The sequence below is a fragment of the Lepisosteus oculatus genome, chromosome 7 (genome assembly GCF_040954835.1).
Source record: "Lepisosteus oculatus isolate fLepOcu1 chromosome 7, fLepOcu1.hap2, whole genome shotgun sequence".
Lineage (NCBI taxonomy): Eukaryota > Metazoa > Chordata > Actinopteri > Semionotiformes > Lepisosteidae > Lepisosteus > Lepisosteus oculatus.
The window spans coordinates 55,968,459-55,986,388 of NC_090702.1; the positions used below are offsets into that span (position 1 = coordinate 55,968,459).

Sequence of the window (17,930 nt, forward strand, 5' to 3'; positions counted from 1 at the left end):
CACTGGAAGAGCAATCATACAGCTCTCCTAACTTGAACACACACAGGACCCCAGAAATACAAGAGCAATCATTCAGCTCTTCTAACCTGAACACACACAGGACCACAGAAATACAAGAGCAATCGCACAGCTCTCCTAACCTGAACACACACAGGACCCCAGCACTGCACGAGCAATTGCACAGCTCTCCTAACCTGAACACACACATGACCCCAGAAATACAAGAGCAATCGTACAGCTCTCCTAACCTGAACACACTTCTATACCAGTGACTGTGCAGCAACACTCATAGAGTAATCCTTTTTTAGCTCTCAAACTAAGAGAGTTAAGAGTTTTCACTTGCCTTAATCATGTTAAACACAGACGTGTGGTTATTCACTGAAAACATGTCATTAAGGGTCCAGTTAAAATAACTGCTACACTTAAAGAACTGCAGTGCCACAGTTCTGCAAATGTGAACAATTACCCTGAGCCTTGCTGTATAGAGAACAGCTTTTAGAAGCTCTGTGTTTGGGAATAACCCCATTATGTTAAGGAGAACCTTCTCGGGAGTCTTTCAGCAGACTGCTCCAAGCCCTGTTGAGATTCTGGCAGGCAGGCAGACAGGCCCAGACGCTCCTGGCCTCACAGGCGTATGGCAATGGATGGACAGCGCTCACAGACCTCCGGGCAAGAGAATGTTAAACGACGACTAAAATGCAATTAAAACCCAATCAGCCAAGTTCAAATTCCTAATTATGGCAATCTCATCTGCTCTACCCTTGGATGTGGGAAAAAAAACCCTTTCAGCTAGACAATAGAACAGTTTCAGAGCAGGACTTTGAAATTGCTTGGAACTGGCCAGCTGCTACATCAATGCGAAAGCAGAATGTTAATATTTATTTGGTCACTAAAAGCTGCTTATATTTGCTGAAGCCATCTGCAGGAGCCACCACACTCAAGGGCACAAAAACCGCATCTCTTTCAGAATTTGAATCCACAACCTTTTGAGTACAAACCCGGAGACTTATGTATTTATGATCAAGTAAATACCTGCAAGTGACAGAGCTGGAGCTGAGGAGCGAAAAGGCACCGCAGGGTTAAGCTGGGTGTAGTAAAATGAATCAGGGAAATCCCGAAACGACCGTGCCAAACCAGAACAAACTGAAACTGAAATCACTGCAGGGGAGGCGTCGAGCGTTTCAGAGTTCCCCCTGTTCCACCACCGTGTGGGGGGCGTGACCAGGTCCGAGAAAGAAAGGGGCAGGAGAGCCCCCAAGGGTGTCTCACGGGTGGGCTCCTCTCCCCTGTGGCCCACGCCCTGACCACCGCACTGCACCGCACGGCTCCGGGGAGCCCCATCGCTTCCTCTGCCCCGTTCCCCAGGAATTCCCCACTCCCGCTGGAAAACTGCTTCCCAGGAATAACCAGCTCTGACACGCTGGCCCACGAGGCCCTGCAGCAGCCTGCCTGGGAGGTGCAGGAGGTGCCTACACGTTCAGATTTACAGCCTTCGAATTTTTATTTTATTTTATGTTTTTATCGGATTTTAATGGTATCAATCTGTTCGCTAATGGCCAGAACGCAATGGACTGTGCTGTGCCTGGGCTTTACTCAGAGCAATTAATCCAATTGTGTCTGGGGCAGTGATGGCCAGGCTCCCAGGCCTTATAGGAGGCACTTAATGATACCAACAAAGGAAAACATTAACGTAAGGTCAGTGCTTCTTGCCTCTCAGAGGCTGTCAATACTGCATCCAGGAATATACTCAAATGATCACTTCATTTCATACTAATCTCCACTTGAAGAATCAGGCTCAGCACATTCCAGTGCCTATTGATTACTTTCAACCTGTAAGAAGAGCTCACTCCTCCCTGACTCCCGCAAGTGATCCGTAATCTCCCGGAAATCACCTCCCGCTCCCAAATTGTTCTGTTGGCGACACCCCCGGTCCGAATTATTCAATGATATAATATATAATATGTACAGAGCCGCATTTCTGTACAAACGGAGGTTTGAAAAGAAAGTGAGATTATTCAACTGGACTGGTGAGCTATCTATAGTGTATTTCAAATATATTATAGTATCTTATTATAGTATCTATCAGCTAATTATTCGATTATATACAGTAGCTGTGATTTGTTTTCAAGGGGGTCCGCAAGTTTTCACGGAAAGGACGACCCCCCCTTACCCTCCCAGAAATCAACTGCTCAAATCTGGGATGTCTGCTATCCTGGTGTGGAAACCAGCTGGAATATCTAGGATCTTATCACATGTATTACAGCCCTGTCCTGGTGCCAGCATTTCCGATAATTTGCTTTCTCGCCTTGTATTGTTGTTCTTCTCTATAAAATGATCATTTTGACAACAGGAAGTGTGATCCTCTTTCTCGTGATCTCGTGACCTGTCCCGCACATATTTAGTCTGAAATACTCAGCCGGGAGAATTTCCGAGAAACCCAACAGGATGCCTCGAGTCTTGTACTTTCTCTGTTTTTTCACAAATTATCAAAAGCACACCTACAGTATCATCCACAGAATTAAAGGAGACATCTTTCGTAAACAGCCTTACATCTGTTGAACTATCAGCGACTTGTTCCACTGCACACACTGAGGTCAGCACTGCCCCAGCAAAACAAGCAACACAGAACACAATTTCATAACATAGCAGCGATAATAGACTTATAATCAGCCTTGAGCGCAATCGTCTATGTCAAACCCTGCAAGAAGCACAAAGACTGGATACCACTGTGCTTGTGTCTGCTGTGTCTTATCTTTAAGTCAAGGCTGCCAGTGTTATTGTGTTCGTGTTATTTCTCTGTACGAGAAAACTCGACCACTCTATGCCTACACACAAAAACAATAGTCTTGCTATCACAGCGTTTGGACAAAACAAGGGACATTAAGGCGACAGCTAAAATGATTTAGGTGAGGTGGTGTCTTGAGTTCCTTTTTACAGCTGCAGAATTAAAATAAACAATAGCTGGAATTATTTTCAGGCCTGAAACATTCAGATTCCTAAACAAGCAGTGTCAGAGAGAGGTCTGTGCATGGAATCTGGGCTTTCCTGGGCACAGATTACAGCGGGAGTCGGACACCAGATTAATGTACCCGCCTGAGAAAAAATAGAATAAATTAAAAAAAAAAGAATATGAGATCATTCTGCAGAAATATCCAGGGTTTGTATTGGACCCCTGTCTTAACTGCAGATTTTAATACGTCCTTTTCCCTCACTGCCCAGATAACAGCATTAGCCGATAGTGCACAGATTTGTAAATAGGTCAAAAAGAGAGCAACAATATTTGGGTCACTTGTGACATGGATCTACCAGGGGACCTTGGAACACAGACAACCTTGAGATTCAGAGCAGCTGTCTTCAGTCTCCTGAAACCCCATCTTGCACAGTATAATTAACTCACACGCGTCTTATCTTATTAACACTGACTCCACAGAGCAGTCTTCCGGCAGCCTCAAATCCGTGTTACTGGAGCACAGAGGATGCCTTGCACTCGTTTTTTCTCATTCTGTCCGACTGCTGACCAACTCTGTTTTGCAAATATTTTTTGCTTAAGTTCCCCCTAAAAGAGGGTCTTTTACTGCTCATCACCTCAATGGTTTTAGTGTGCATTACTTACAATAAGTGTAAAACGATTATCCTCTGAAGGTCCATCAAGCCTTGTGCCTGAGCTAGTCCCCAGCACGCTCTGTAGTGCAGGAGCTGCTGGCACTATGCTGCGTGGTCTGGCAAGGGTCAGGAAACAAGGCTCTTCCTATCCGTCCATTCTGCTCAACTTGTCCCTGGTTTGCACCCGATACTCTGTGTGTCCTAGATCAATACTTTTTATATATATAATGTGTGTGGTAATGCTAGATTTAAAAGCATTTTGTATATTTTGTATACAGGTAGGCCAGTGCTTCCAAAGCATGCAGGTGTAGAACAGGACTTAATGCATTTTTATACAAAAATTCGTATTCTATATTCTGGTCGCTTGCAGATTAGAATGGCATATGTTTAGCAATAATATTATTTATGGTACCTGAAAGTTTCAGGTTGCTGCACAAAGCAGAGGTATGCGTATACGTGATCTGACAACTGGAATCAATTTCCTGTCGTTAAACTCTGTTTATTTTTCCAGTCACTCTGCTGGACGGTGACTCTCATCTCATCAGAAACCGATTTGCCTGTGGGTCTGAGTCCAGGGCCTCCACAGTCCTAGTCCTGGCTGTACTGGGTCCAGTCTGATGTTCTCTGCATGGACCCATCAGGTCCCTGTTTCGGAGCCATGATGCCACAGAGAGCACAGTGGGAGCACTGGTGGTGCAGTCGGAGCCTTGTAGCAGGGGGTCTCCACTGTAGCTGTTGGGCTGTACTTTCGCACTCCTTAGGTAGAAACCAGGACAACAGACCAACTTAGGAGGGCAGGAGAGAGGTTTTTGCATGGGGTGGATGAAACTTTGTCTTTCTTCTTTACGTTGTTGTATTTGGAGAAAAAATAAATAAAAATTAGTTCCTTTGATGAGCAGAATATGTGAAAGTGAATAGATCACATCTAAGATGAAGGAGCAATCGCTCTGCAATGATTCCGTGTGTGTTGTGTGACGCTGCAGTGCTGCTGGGACTGTTCTCCTGCTGTCCCCTGGCAGTCAGGCAGAGCTGAGCTCCTGCAGCCCTGATTCTCAGCACCAGGTCCACAGTGCGTCACTACAGCACACAGGAACCCCACAGCAGCCAACAGCTTCCTGCTACCACTCCAGTCTGCACACACGCTAGACCCAGCATGGCCGACAGGGCCTGATCTGAAGTACCCGCGGTGCCTGATCTAGTCAAGTCCTTCTATAAAGACTTTACCTTTATCATGCAACGACATGAAAGATTCAGAATTAAACACAAGAAAGATATGAAATGTTTTGCATTGCTAAACTATTGTAAATGCTTTTTAACTACAGGACACCATGACCAGTAGCTTGATATTATCTCTTTTACACATCGCTGGCAATTGTATTTAAAATTTAAAACTTAAAACAAGTCCTGGGTAACATTAATCGTCAGACCGAAGCTATTTCAAGCACATTTTCTTGCTTGAAAATTTGCTGCAAATGCACTCTTGTGAGTGCTGAGTGCATGCTGTGCTCTGTGAATGCTTGCAGAGTGCTGAGTGCAGTGTGCTGTGGGTTCTGTACATGTGAATTTCAGCCTCAGGCTGCAAATGCAAAACTCCTAAAAGCACAGTGAAGCCCTATTCTATAGCTCACATGGAAACATGAAGCCTTAAATATCATCATGGTATTAATTCAGAAATTTATTTTAGCCTATTAAGTGTCAAAACACATTTTTTACCCTACATAAGACAATATGAGAATGTTCTCTTCAATAAAACACATTTTTTACATAACATAATGGAAACAAAGATATTTTCATAAAATGCGCTTGTTTGCTCTTAATTCTTCCTGATACTTATGAAGTGATTAGAAAACAAGATGCAAGCTCTACACATCAGGGGAAAAGTACACTCTCACCACGAAGTCACAACATTAGGGTTTGGATTAACACTGTTTTCACTTTTCTTTCTGTCCTGTCATCGCTTCATCAATAAAGAAAACGTCTCTGATTGGAGAAGTAATAACACAATACACTGGAACGAATGTGACTCAACAGAAATGGAACAGAAACAGAGATCTTCAACATCAAAGAAGAAACTTGTGGACTGTTAGGGGCTCAATCCCCATAGTGCACCAGATCACGTGGATTACCCTACATCTCCTGTAAAGGATATCTATAAATGGATTTCAGTCAGTAGCCTGCTGCACAGTGTGGTGCCATTTGTTAATCAGGACATCGTAAGAACAAAAACAAGGTTACAAATGAAAGAGTCTTTCTGCTGTATGAAGTCCATATAAACTCATTTACCCAACATTCCAATCACGCCTTTCCCTCCCTTCCCTCTCCCTGCATACCTTGCGCTGTTACTCTTAGTGATCAAGAGCTGCGCTGCTGGACAGTGTCCAGGGCACCAAGTATTTCCACTCAGCTGGACAACACAACCATTCAGAAATCCTGGACCACTGAAAGCCAATATAGGCATACCGATTCGTTAAATTGAAGACATTTTTTTTAAATCTATGAGAATACATAAAAGCAGATTTGCTACCAATTACTGCTGTAGGAAAAATGAAGCTGGTTTATAAGATTGTGTGTTCTGACATCTCCAGATGTCACTGCCTCTTACCACTGCACTGCTACGCACTCGGCAATCTCCTATTTACCAAAAGCAAAATTCATTTACTCTACAGCAATCTCTCTTTACACAAGGATATCAGCAGCCTCGGGCGGCTGGTGCCAGTTTTGAGTTGGGAACAAGAGGAGGTGTCATCTTGTTTTGTTTGTGTTTCCCTAAGGGAGCCAGTCCGCCAGAGAAGGGGAAAGCACAGACCCTCCCCATGGCCTCTGTCTCCACGGGGCTGACCAGCAGGAGCCTGCCACGACAGGGGGTCAGATACCGCCGGTACCGAAACAGCAGTGATATCTCCGTTCAGCAGCACGCGGCCAGCCGCGACTGCGGACATCAAGATGTCCTTCAGGAAAATCTCCTGCAGCCCATCCTCGTCGAGGAAGGCCTGGCCAGGCCTCAAGGCACAGACCCTAGCCCTGTCACACAGAGATACCATACAGTACCAACAGAGCACCTCTTGGAACAGCAAGATCCAAGGCAGCAGAACAAAGTTCAGGGGTGCTTCAGGGCTCCTGTGTGGACATGAAGCTTCATTTCGGATGCAGTCCCAGTGAGGGACTCAATAGGCTGCATACTTTTCCTGGAAATACAACCTATCTACTTTGAGGAGCCTTTCAAAGCTGGCCAGAGAGGAAATCATAGAGGGACATGTCCTGGTCTCACCCTGAGCTGCGTTAGTAAGCCTCTCGTGAGGGTGTATAGAGCAGATCAGGGCCTGTTCATTTCCTTCCTCTGACTCTTAATGTCTCCAGCACTCAGAGTTGAAACATCTGGCCAGAACACGTTTTTTTTTTGCTGGAAAAGTCAATCAAAAAGAACACAGGATGTGACGCAAGGAGCTTCTCATTCTATAAAGAATATTCTTTTAAACCGACCGCACATCTGGCATAAGAAAAAAACACCTACACAACTTAATCAAGAAGCCAGCTTTCCTGTTTTGAGAAGTGAATGTTTTTCATTCGTGCTCATGTATTTTGTTTGATGCTAATGAGTTCATTTGCATTAAATTAGCTATAGATTGGTGGAACTGATCAGCATTCCACTGGACTTTATGTCAGTTTAGATGCTGTATAAGAGAATACTGAGTACTGATTGATACTGTATGTGGAGCCCAAGAGCAGACATTACTACCACTGACATAGTGGCAGCTCAGTCCAGAAAAGAGTTTTATTTTGTATATCCTGGTCAGCCTCGCAGTGCCTCTGGAAGATTATCCTGAAGCAGCATTACTGGGCCAATGGACTCCGCATGTGCAACAGTCTGCTTCCCCTTAGTTGGTAGAGACACTGAGGAAATGGACAGCAGCCGTGAGCACTGCTAAAAATAATTGACTTGCTAATGTAATGCTTGGTTGTGCATTTGAAAATTCTGAATCGGCCACAACTGAGATTGTCATTCGGTCTAACATTGTCACCGCCTGAGAATATCTTTATTCCCAAGGGAAATGGCTTGACTCACAGAATGAGCTCTTTAGAGACAACAGCCTGGGGCTCTTTTCATGTCTGGATAAACAAGCACTGAGCCCTCAGTGAAATACAGAGCAGACTGACCTTCGTCACCCAAACAGTCATCTTGACTAAAAAACATTCCGTATTAAGAGACTTCCGGAACAACACGGGCAACAGGGAGGGCATAGTGTCTGGGTCATCTCAGTGGGCCATCCAGGGCCTGTGTTTTGGTGGAAATTAGCCATCAAGAATTAAGACCATCAACCAATAACACTACGAAATCCGATTGGTACTGTATAAAATCCTACTACAATATGACTGAGAAAATCCCCAAATAGGCCCTCTGTCAATTTCTTCTAGTGCTGCAGCTGGTGTATCACACTGTCAAGCCAGAGCTGTCTGAGTCAGAATTCCGGGTCAGGACTTTCCAGCCGCTGGGCTGCTGGTCTCTTCACTATGCCTTTGTTGCGGTACAGTAGAATAGTTTTCAACAAGGCTCCTCAGCATCAAAACAGCTGCAGATATTTTCCAAGACAATTCAGTGTGCTTGGCAGGCGGTGGGCCTACAGCCTCAGCTCGGGCTTGTGCTCGTCAGAGTTGAACCACACTGAAGCGATTGCTGAGGTGGTCTGGCACTGCTGAATTTCGGCGCCAAACAACGGACGCCTTTTAAGGCTAAAGCATTTGCCAACATCAGGCTCCTGAAGACGGAAGGCAGGCAGGCTGCCAAATGCCAGCCTCCTCATTCTTCCATCGGTCACCACAATACACTGCAACCTACTGCCACGATCTGCTCAGGGGCTAAGAGCAGGAGAGCATGTGCACAAACACCAGGCACACACAGACGGGGTCCCTCAGAGAGTGCTGGAGGTCAGACCCACAGTCACGGAGATGTCTCATTTCAGCACAATGACACACTCTCACCCCATCATATCCACCCCAGGAGCGGGGAGGCTGTTTAAAATTCTGGAACAGGACAGGCTGGAAGAGACCCAGGAAGTGGGAGTTTGGACACAGGAGAAGGGAGAAAGAGATGAATAAAGGAATAAAAACCCACACTCCTGGTCTCAAGACTGAAATGCTCTCTTGACAACCAGACTAAAGGTAAACGGAAGTCTCTAAAACTGACACTCACCTGATTAAAGCAAAGAGTACAGAGCAGTCCTCCTTCACGTCACGTTGCCAAACAGTCTTTCTTGGAAAAGAATAAGACAAGATCATCACCCTCACCTACTGCACTTCAACTATTTCAAGCATCCAATAAAGGTGGGCTCAGAGGTGATACTGGGTTCGCCTGCTCATCAGGTTTATCCTGCGGCGAGCCGATTAGGATCTGGGGTCAATGGGAAGCCCTCTCTGTCAGAGATGCACCCATGCTGGCCGGCCACATTCCTGAGGGTCGCTCGGGGGGACATCGCGCGCCACGCCTTGCTCCAGAAGGAACCACCTCAGAAAACCTCACCTCGCGCAGCTGGACCTCCTTGTGCACGAGCTAAAGAGAGCTGCAATCGCTTCACAGTACACTGTACACAGTAGGGTCTGCACATCAAGTTTAATATTCGCAAATTCGCTTAGTTGTGATTCGGTCAGGTGGACAGTGTCTTGTAAGAGCAGAGCGGGGTGAAACCGAGCCAGAGGCTGTTGAGAACAACTTTCAAATGAGCAGCACAACAGACTGGGGTCCTGAAACGAGTGCAGATAGCGAGTGAGAGTCTCTCCCTGCCCCCTGGCCAAGCACCACTGCCCAGCACCCACACCCCAACATGCTCTTGTTTTAGACTGAACCGGCGCTCCAGGTTCTGTGTCAGCAGTGTGGGAGTGACAGGCTGGAGATGGCTGTACAGGCTCTCTGACGGTCTTACAGTATAACTGGTTTCATTACAGTGAGGAGAGCTGATCACAGGGGCAGAGAGAGAAAGCGCAGGCTGGATGTGTTGTTTCTTTAGGTTGATCAATGTTACCTAAATTAACTTAAAGTCCATGCATTAGTGCTTTAATTATCATATAAGGGAGGGTTACTTGTGTCTTTTAACCATACATACTATGTAACTGCAGTATTATGCATTGGTATGGGGTGGACTTAGTTACATGTGAATATATGTACATATATATGTGGACTTTGCTATATGTGAATTGAGCTATTTGTGACGGTTCTCTGCACCGAACCCTCACCAATGTCGAGACCCTACTGTACAGACCTGCGGCCTGCCTACTGCACACATCACACGGCTCCTGTTCCTGCGCCTGCACACCTGCACAAGTTCAATTGATCCATCCACAGCTCAGCCGGACCCCCTGTCCTGAGAGGAAGGAATGTGCAGCACTGTCTTTCAGGGAGTCCAGTCCAGTCTCCTACAACGCCACTGCGCATACTGTACTATTATTCCAGCCCTTTTCTTTAAAGCACGGCAATGTCCCCCCGGGAAGCTCAGAGTCCTTGATGAAGGTTACCAGAGCTCGCAACAAAGGTGCTGAGGTGAACCTGCGCCCGTATCAGCATTCTGCTGCTCCAAATCAAACACAGTCACACATTAAAGCCGTGTAGTAAAAACTAAAAAAGAATCGCCAGGGGACTTTGAGGTGATTTCCTTTTGTCCTCAGGGCGTTTATTGATTGAATAAGCCTCAGGAGGCCTCCTGCAATGGAGCCTTCCCGGAGGTTTCCACGGGAATTCCGCACTCACAAGAGCCGTCAGCCCTCCCTCTCCACCGCCTTGAGGGAAAACGTGGCCGTGGAGGGGTGCCTGGAGGGCTAGCACTGTTGCAGGCTGCCAGGGCGCAGCTCCAGGAGGTCTGGAAAAGCCTGGCGGCAGCGGAGGCTGACGCCCTGTTTCCGTCAGCTGGCTTCCAGATCCGTCATTCTCCAGCCAGTGCGCTTCAAGACAGCTCACAACGAGGAGCAAGCCCTTAACGCGCAAGAGCCAACTTCAGAAAGAGAAAGGTTACGTCAGATACACAAAACGCGTCATCAGAAAGTGGTCTGCATTGTCCCTGTATTTATCCGGGGGGACTTTTTCCCAGGAGATCCCACCAGCGTGGTGTCCAGGGTCACAGGCGCACAAAGGGTGGAGGGCAAACTTTCCTGCGTCAGGTGTTGCGGAGAAGGCCGGAAGGGCAGGATACTCAGGAAATCCGTGCCGTTTGTGTTTGTGTGTGTGTGGGGGGGAGGGGGGGGATCTTGATCATTTTTGCTGTTAAGGCTGTACAAATCAGCAACACAGGTCGGAGCTGCGTTTGAAACCCCCCGGCACGGAGCACCCCACCCAGTCTACTGCTTCTCCATCAGTCCGCTTTCTCGAAGCAAACCCTGCAGCCCACTTAGTAGCTCCTGCTCCAAATCCAGCAGCGGCACACGAGCAGGCCGCTGTGGTCCGTCTGGCCTGGACAGCCACACCCCGCCCGGCCCACTGTCCACAGAGGGGGCAGGGAGCTTCCCTGACGCATGCTGCAGAAGCCCAGGCATTATCAGGAAGCCCCTGATTCAAGGCGTCCCGGAGCCTGTCCCACAGGCACAGGGCACAAGGTGGGACGCCAGCCCGGACACCGGGACACCGAATAAACAATCGGACACACCCTGGGAGGCTGGGAGGGAACTCAACCTCATGGATGGAGGGAAACATGTAAACTCCACACACAGGGTACCTAAGGCTATACTCGAACCTGGGACCCAAGACATGGGCAGAAGCAGTGCTAACCAGTACACTTGTGATTCTTCTCCAGGTGCTTCGCAGTACGACACAATGTGTTGGAAAACACAGCTCGACAAATTGTTATTCTGAAGGTAACATTCCTGAGACAAGACTTCAGGCAGGTGTGGGGTCAGGAGCCTTTTCATTTCTGAGAAAGTTCCCGAAACACGGTGACCCCCACGTTCGCGAACGAGTCTCCCCTGCCTGTACTGGCTAGCTGCTTCGCACCGAAAAAAAAGATGCATGAATAAGACAAATTGACAACAACCCCCTCCCTATGCTTATTATCACGGAGTCTTATTTAATCCACTTTGGTTCCATTCTTTAATTACAGCAGCTGTCACTGAGAGAAGGACACCCGCTGTCTCCAGTAACGCAGTATCGCTTACAAGAATGCTGCCTCAGAACACCCACAACGACACCAGCCCGCTACAGAGAAACGGCCTGGGCATTAACTGCACAGAGAGCCATTACTGCAAGCAGGAAAGAATCCATTAGCACTCCTAGATCCCTTCAGACCGTTCCAGCTGCCAGCTAAGGTTCAGTAAGTACATCCTTTTAAAACTCCAACACTGCTGAAAAAAGCCCCCCTGACTCAAGAGCACAGCGCAGAGAACGCCAGTCCCGGTACACAATTCTGATACAAAAGCATTTGAAAATTTTTCTAGAAGACTGTTTTTTAAAAAAAAAATGAGAAAAAGCCTAACAACATCGACATATTCTAGTGACAGGGACACTATATTAAGAAGACATTGTCCTTGGGATGAGATGTAAAACCGAGGTCCTAACTCCCTGTGGTCATTAAAAATCCTAGGGCATTTCTCAAAAAGAGTAGGGGTGTTGGCCAAATTTCCCCCTGGCCTTTACCAATCATGGCCTCCTAATGATCCCCATCTCTGAACTGGCTTCATCACTCTGCTCTCCTCCCTGCTCAGAGCCGGCGGTTGTGGACCATTCCCTGTAAAGCGCTTTGAGTGGAGTGTCCAAAAAAGCGCTATAGAAGTGTAAGGAATTATTATAAGTCACTAGCAATTTAAATATAAAGCTTGAAACGACAAGCGTGCTGGAACACTTCACATGTTTCTGCAGTGAGGACAGTGCCAGTGGGTAATCGAGATAATGTGGAAAGACCAGCGGACTTGCAGTATCAGTTGCGCGCCATTTCTCTGATGCTCCCTGTAGATACCAGCACTATATCACTATATCTCTGGAGCCGTTAATGTTTAATAACAGGCACCACACTCATCCGCGCAATGAGTTAACAGGACAGATGAATTGCCCTGTATTAACCTTTAGGTTGCAGAAGCTACCTGGATTACAGAGTAATACAGAATAGCGCAGGCTTAACAGCAGGTCAGGCTCAGAAGCATGCAACTCAACCGTCAATGTATAAAAAAAGCCAGCCAGCACAACAGCTTCCCTCCGGAGAACAAGCTCATTTAATCAAGTCAAGAGTGCTGAGATAGCCAATGGCCTGAGAAAAATGCTTGCAAACCGTGAGGGGCTGCCAACTTCACGATGAAAGAGGGCACTCACCATGTGGACTGCTAGTATTTGCAATACTGGCGACTGAAAAGGGAGGCACAGTGGTGCAGTGTGTGTGTGTGTGTGTGTGTGTGTGTGTGTGTGCTCTGTGAGATACTGGAGTCCTGTCCAGGGTGTGACCTGTATTTCAGGACGTATGGACAGATTACTTGCAAGGGTTAACAGATTGCTGTATGAGGCCATACCATGCTTTTGATTGTTTTTTAAATTTTATTTCTGCGTTTAATTTTTACAGAGCTCTTGAAGGTGGCTTCTCCAGGCAGCTGGTGTTGTAGCTCTGGAGAGCTCTGTCTGCTCTCTCCTTTGTCCTCAGGGATGTGTCACAGTGAAGGGAAAGTCAATAGCAGTGATAAGATCAACAGGGGCAGCACATATTGCTTTAGTGCTCCAGAGGCTGTTCAAACTGCTTTCTTTCAATTAATTTGGCAAGGGTCTGACAAGTATTTTCAAAATCAATTACCTGGACCCATAAACAATTGTCGGAGCATGATTGGTAACATTCAGACAGTATTGATAATGACATTCCCGATTCACACAAAAAAAACATTTCCAGTAATTTACTCTGTCCAAGCTGGCCAGCCATGCTGTTGGAGCTCATTGGTCTTTGAGACCTGTAAAAGACAACTGAATGAAACTCTCTGATCAAAAAGCAACCAGCCACCAAAAGATCTACATGTGCTGAGTGGTCTCTCATTTGTCACATTTCCTGTGTTTTATAATTAAAATAGAAATGAATTAGTTAAACATTAAACTGTGCACTTACAAGTTTTATCACAGCGATGGGACTAGGATAGTCTGAACTAGCTACAATAAGCAAGACCCCGGGCCCTGCTGCTTTTTAGAGGAACAGCAATTTAGCTCCGCTAATGACGATTAACCCAGGTTTCAAGTTCTTAATTGCAAAGACGTCTCTCTTGTGAAATGCTGGTGTGAGGAAACGTCTGAGTAACAGGGGCTAGCAGTCATCTGCAATATCCATCCATTAAAGAAACATGACATCACATGTCACTGATGGTGCAGGTTATACTGAAACAAAGTTAGGAAATGGGAGAAAGCAATTAGTGCAGTTAGCTGTGCATTTATTTTCTGTCTTTTGCAATATTTGCAAAATGTCTGGGATTCATGAGAGAAATTATTTAAAGTATCTGCACTCACGCGGGCTAACAGATGTGGATGCAGTTCCGACAGGATCAGCACTTTGGCAGGGCTTCAGTCAGAAATGCTTGGATGCCTTCCCCACTTGGCACAAAAAGGATACTCATCGGCAAACACCGGGAAACCCCCATACCAAACTCCGTCAGTCACTCAAATACACCGTCTGGAAACCTGAGCTCTGCCCAGGGTAAGACCCGCAGTGCCGTGAGCATTTACCACAACAGCGGGCACGAGCAAACACTGGGGGCAGGCCCATGTCCTGGTGCAGAGGCCCCTAGCCCAACGTGGGTTCGTTAAATGCATAATCTTGGACTTTGAGCCTGGCTCCAAGGTGCTTTACTTGTAGCTGCACCTGTAAAGAAGTGAATCGCCTGAGTAGTCCAGTGTAAAAGACCTTAAGAAAAATCCTAGAAATGTCTAACTGCAGAAATAATGAGGTTAACTGCTGAGCAGGAACAAACAGCAGATTGTACTAGGCCCTCCAGGAGTCTGGATTGACAGCCCTGTCCCAGTGACTCCACGAGCTTCCTGCAGACCTAGTTTTTAGATTTTGGAGCTAAGGGGAGCTGCTTTAAACAAGTAGAGCTTCATTCCACACTGAAATGAAAGAAGGAAACACAACCTATTGGCCATGGTGCCTCTTCAGTCATACCTGACACTTCATTTTCTTACAATACACATGAGGAACACTAATTTCACCAGAAAAGAAAGTTCAGTTTTTACACTGGCGTCCAGAGAAATCTGAATAATTGTTCTCTTAGTTCAGATATTTTTACTGAGCCACGACGTCCGCTCAATTAAAAAATGTCTTGTGTGGAATTCTTGCACGAAAGCATGATACAGATGACACTGCTCATATTCAGCAGGCTTGCTGGCTGAACTGGTGTCAAGACAGCTTTCACCTCACATGGCAGAGAAGCGCACACCCCACAATCCTGCAAGGATTCAAGCAATGGGGTGCTTTCCTCATAGACCTTTCCCATTAGTTCCTTTTCATAGCATAACTTGGCACTAGGAGGATAAGAGCCTTTTATATTCGGGACTTCCTGGGGGTCTTCATACCCGCTGCCACCTCTATCAGAGGACAGACGAGCCCAGGCCACTTCACAACCCCTCTGCTGCTCAGGTAAGAGGGGCACTTCCTACAGCACATCAGAGCAGAGTCCTGGTCACCACCAGCTCTTGCTTGACACAGGAGCACAAACTCCACCAGAGGGTAACAGTTGTGCCTCCCTGTCCTGCATCATGACTGAGCCTGATTTATTCACTCAGGAAACGCAAGGTGAGTTCTGAGGGGTAAAACACAGCACGTAGCAAAGTGACTTATTTTAATCTAGGTGACTGATTAAGATAGAGCAGGCCCCTCCAGCCAAGGGGATTTCCATAGCAAAGAGTTCCTGGTCCCCTGCATGCGTGACCTACATCCCTTCCAGACCCGAAAAGCGCTCCTTATATCTTCATAATGTCATGCTGAAGAAATAAAACACATTGCACTCTGGACCGCAGAAGAGGGTTGGTTTTCACGAGAGCACTCAACACAGATGTCACTGTGATTGCATAGCTGGGAGCGCTAATCTTGCCAAATGGAGAATTACTGTTAAATCACCAATTCAACAATCCCGAAAAAAATCAGAATCTCCTCTGCTGAAGCTCTACCCTTTTTGTCGCTGCACTGCCTTGCATCGTTTTGGCTCCCCGACAATATATTTAAGGGAAAACAGAAAAAAACTTTAGGCACTATCGTTTTGGTCATTAAAATACAACAGCAAAGTTTTGTGTTGCACCATTCTGTACTGAATATTTAAAAAACAACTGGAGCCACAGCCCCAACAGAACAAGCCACAGACAGAGAGCAGCTTTTTAAAGATGCACCGCAAGCGGGTTTCTGCAGCTGAGCTGGCCTCAGTTACTGTGGGCAAATCTGGGACGCTGTTTGCCTGTAAAGAGGAAGCAATCAGCTCTGTGAGTCAAGTGGGTCCAAGGTCAGGCTGCGGGGATTACAGAAACACCACTCCTTTCTTTCCGTTTGCTTAACAACGTCTTATCTGTGGCTCCTGGAATAGCAGACAGCCCTCATCAGGTGTCCTTCCCAGGCTGCATCAGTGCAGATGGGCGCGAGTCTCGAGTGCAGTCACAGCCCTGATGGCTCCCATGAGCCTGACTGTGGCTCTGTGGGCCTGATCATGAGACTGACTGTGGGCCTTTGGTCTGACTGTGGGCCTGATCATGAGACTGACTGTGGGCCTTTGGTCTGACTGTGGGCCTGATCATGAGACTGACTGTGGGCCTTTGGTCTGACTGTGGGCCTGATCGCAGGTCTGACTGTGGGCCATTGGTCTGACTGTGGGCCTGATCGCAGGTCTGACTGTGGGCCATTGGTCTGACTGTGGGTCTGACTGTGGGTCTGACTGTGGGCCTTTGGTCTGACTGTGGGCCTGATCGCAAGTCTGACTGTGGGCCATTGGTCTGACTGTGGGTCTGACTGTGGATCTGACTGTGGGCCTGATCATGAGACTGACTGTGGGCCTTTGGTCTGACTGTGGGCCTGATCGCAGGTCTGACTGTGGGCCATTGGTCTGACTGTGGGCCTGATCGTCGGTCTGACTGTGGGCCATTGGTCTGACTGTGGGTCTTATTGTGGGTCTGACTGTGGGCCTTTGGTCTGACTGTGGGCCTGATCGTCGGTCTGACTGTGGGCCTTATTGTGGGTCTGACTGTGGGCCTGATCGTCAGTCTGACTGTGGGCCATTGGTCTGACTGTGGGCCTGATCGTCGGTCTGACTGTGGGCCTGATCGTCGGTCTGACTGTGGGCCATTGGTCTGACTGTGGGTCTTATTGTGGGTCTGACTGTGGGCCTGATCGTCGGTCTGACTGTGGGCCTGATCGTCAGTCTGACTGTGGGCCATTGGTCTGACTGTGGGTCTTATTGTGGGTCTGACTGTGGGCCTGACTGTGGGTCTGACTGTGGGCCTGATCGTCAGTCTGACTGTGGGCCATTGGTCTGACTGTGGGCCTGATCGTCGGTCTGACTGTGGGCCTGATCGTCGGTCTGACTGTGGGCCATTGGTCTGACTGTGGGTCTTATTGTGGGTCTGACTGTGGGCCTGATCGTCGGTCTGACTGTGGGCCTGATCGTCAGTCTGACTGTGGGCCATTGGTCTGACTGTGGGTCTTATTGTGGGTCTGACTGTGGGCCTGACTGTGGGTCTGACTGTGGTCCTTTGGTCTGACTGTGGGTCTGACTGTGGGTCTGACTGTGGTCCTTTGGTCTGACTGTGGGTCTTATTGTGGGTCTGACTGTGGGCCTGATCGTTGGTCTGACTGTGGGCCTTTGGTCTGACTGTGGGCCTGATCGTTGGTCTGACTGTGGGCCTTTGGTCTGACTGTGGGTCTTATTGTGGGTCTGACTCTGGGTCTTACTGTGGGTCTGACTGTGGGCCTGATCGTGGGTCTGACTGTAGTGTGGGGGTCTGACCGTGGGCGGTGGGCCTGACTGTTGGCTTGATCGTGGTGTTACTGTGGCTGAGGGCCTGACAGTGTGCAAACAGTTACTGTGTGTTACAGTACTCATGCAACAGCTGAATCAAACAAAATTAAAATGTCTCCAAACAGTGAGATTACAGCAGGGTTGACATTTGACACTGGAAGCCTTTTGTGTGATGCTGAGTCTCATACTATTTGTACATTTTTTCCATGACATGATAAAGTGCTGTTTCCACTGACAGCAGAAGTCTGGGTCTCAGAATGGTTAATTAACGGGCCTTGTTACAGCAGGAAGTTTGACTAAGCTGATCAGAATGAAAGGGGAAGGCCCAAAGCATACTAATAGAGCTGCCTCATGGAAATGTATAGTACACAGAGAAGAACTTCATTTTTATTTGCATT

The 17,930-nt window shown here is 47.4% G+C and overlaps 1 protein-coding gene across 7 annotated transcripts in view; it reads right to left on the reverse strand.

The window, feature by feature from the left end:
* The window catches only part of LOC102686883 (fatty acyl-CoA reductase 1), an 84,191-nt gene that overhangs the window by 50,091 nt on the left and 16,170 nt on the right, over positions 1–17,930 (reverse strand). For 2 of the 7 annotated variants that reach the window (XM_069192864.1, XM_069192863.1), the window contains exon 2: positions 8,792–8,851. The exons of 3 other annotated variants lie outside the window; for them this stretch is intronic. Coding sequence is in view for 2 of the 4 variants with exons in the window: in XM_069192859.1 (XP_069048960.1) it covers positions 8,792–8,847 (56 nt within the window). In the remaining 2 variants the exon portion in view is untranslated. The remainder of the gene's footprint in view (positions 1–8,791; positions 8,852–17,930) is intronic. 2 more of the 7 variants (XM_069192859.1, XM_069192860.1) reach the window with 1 other exon arrangement.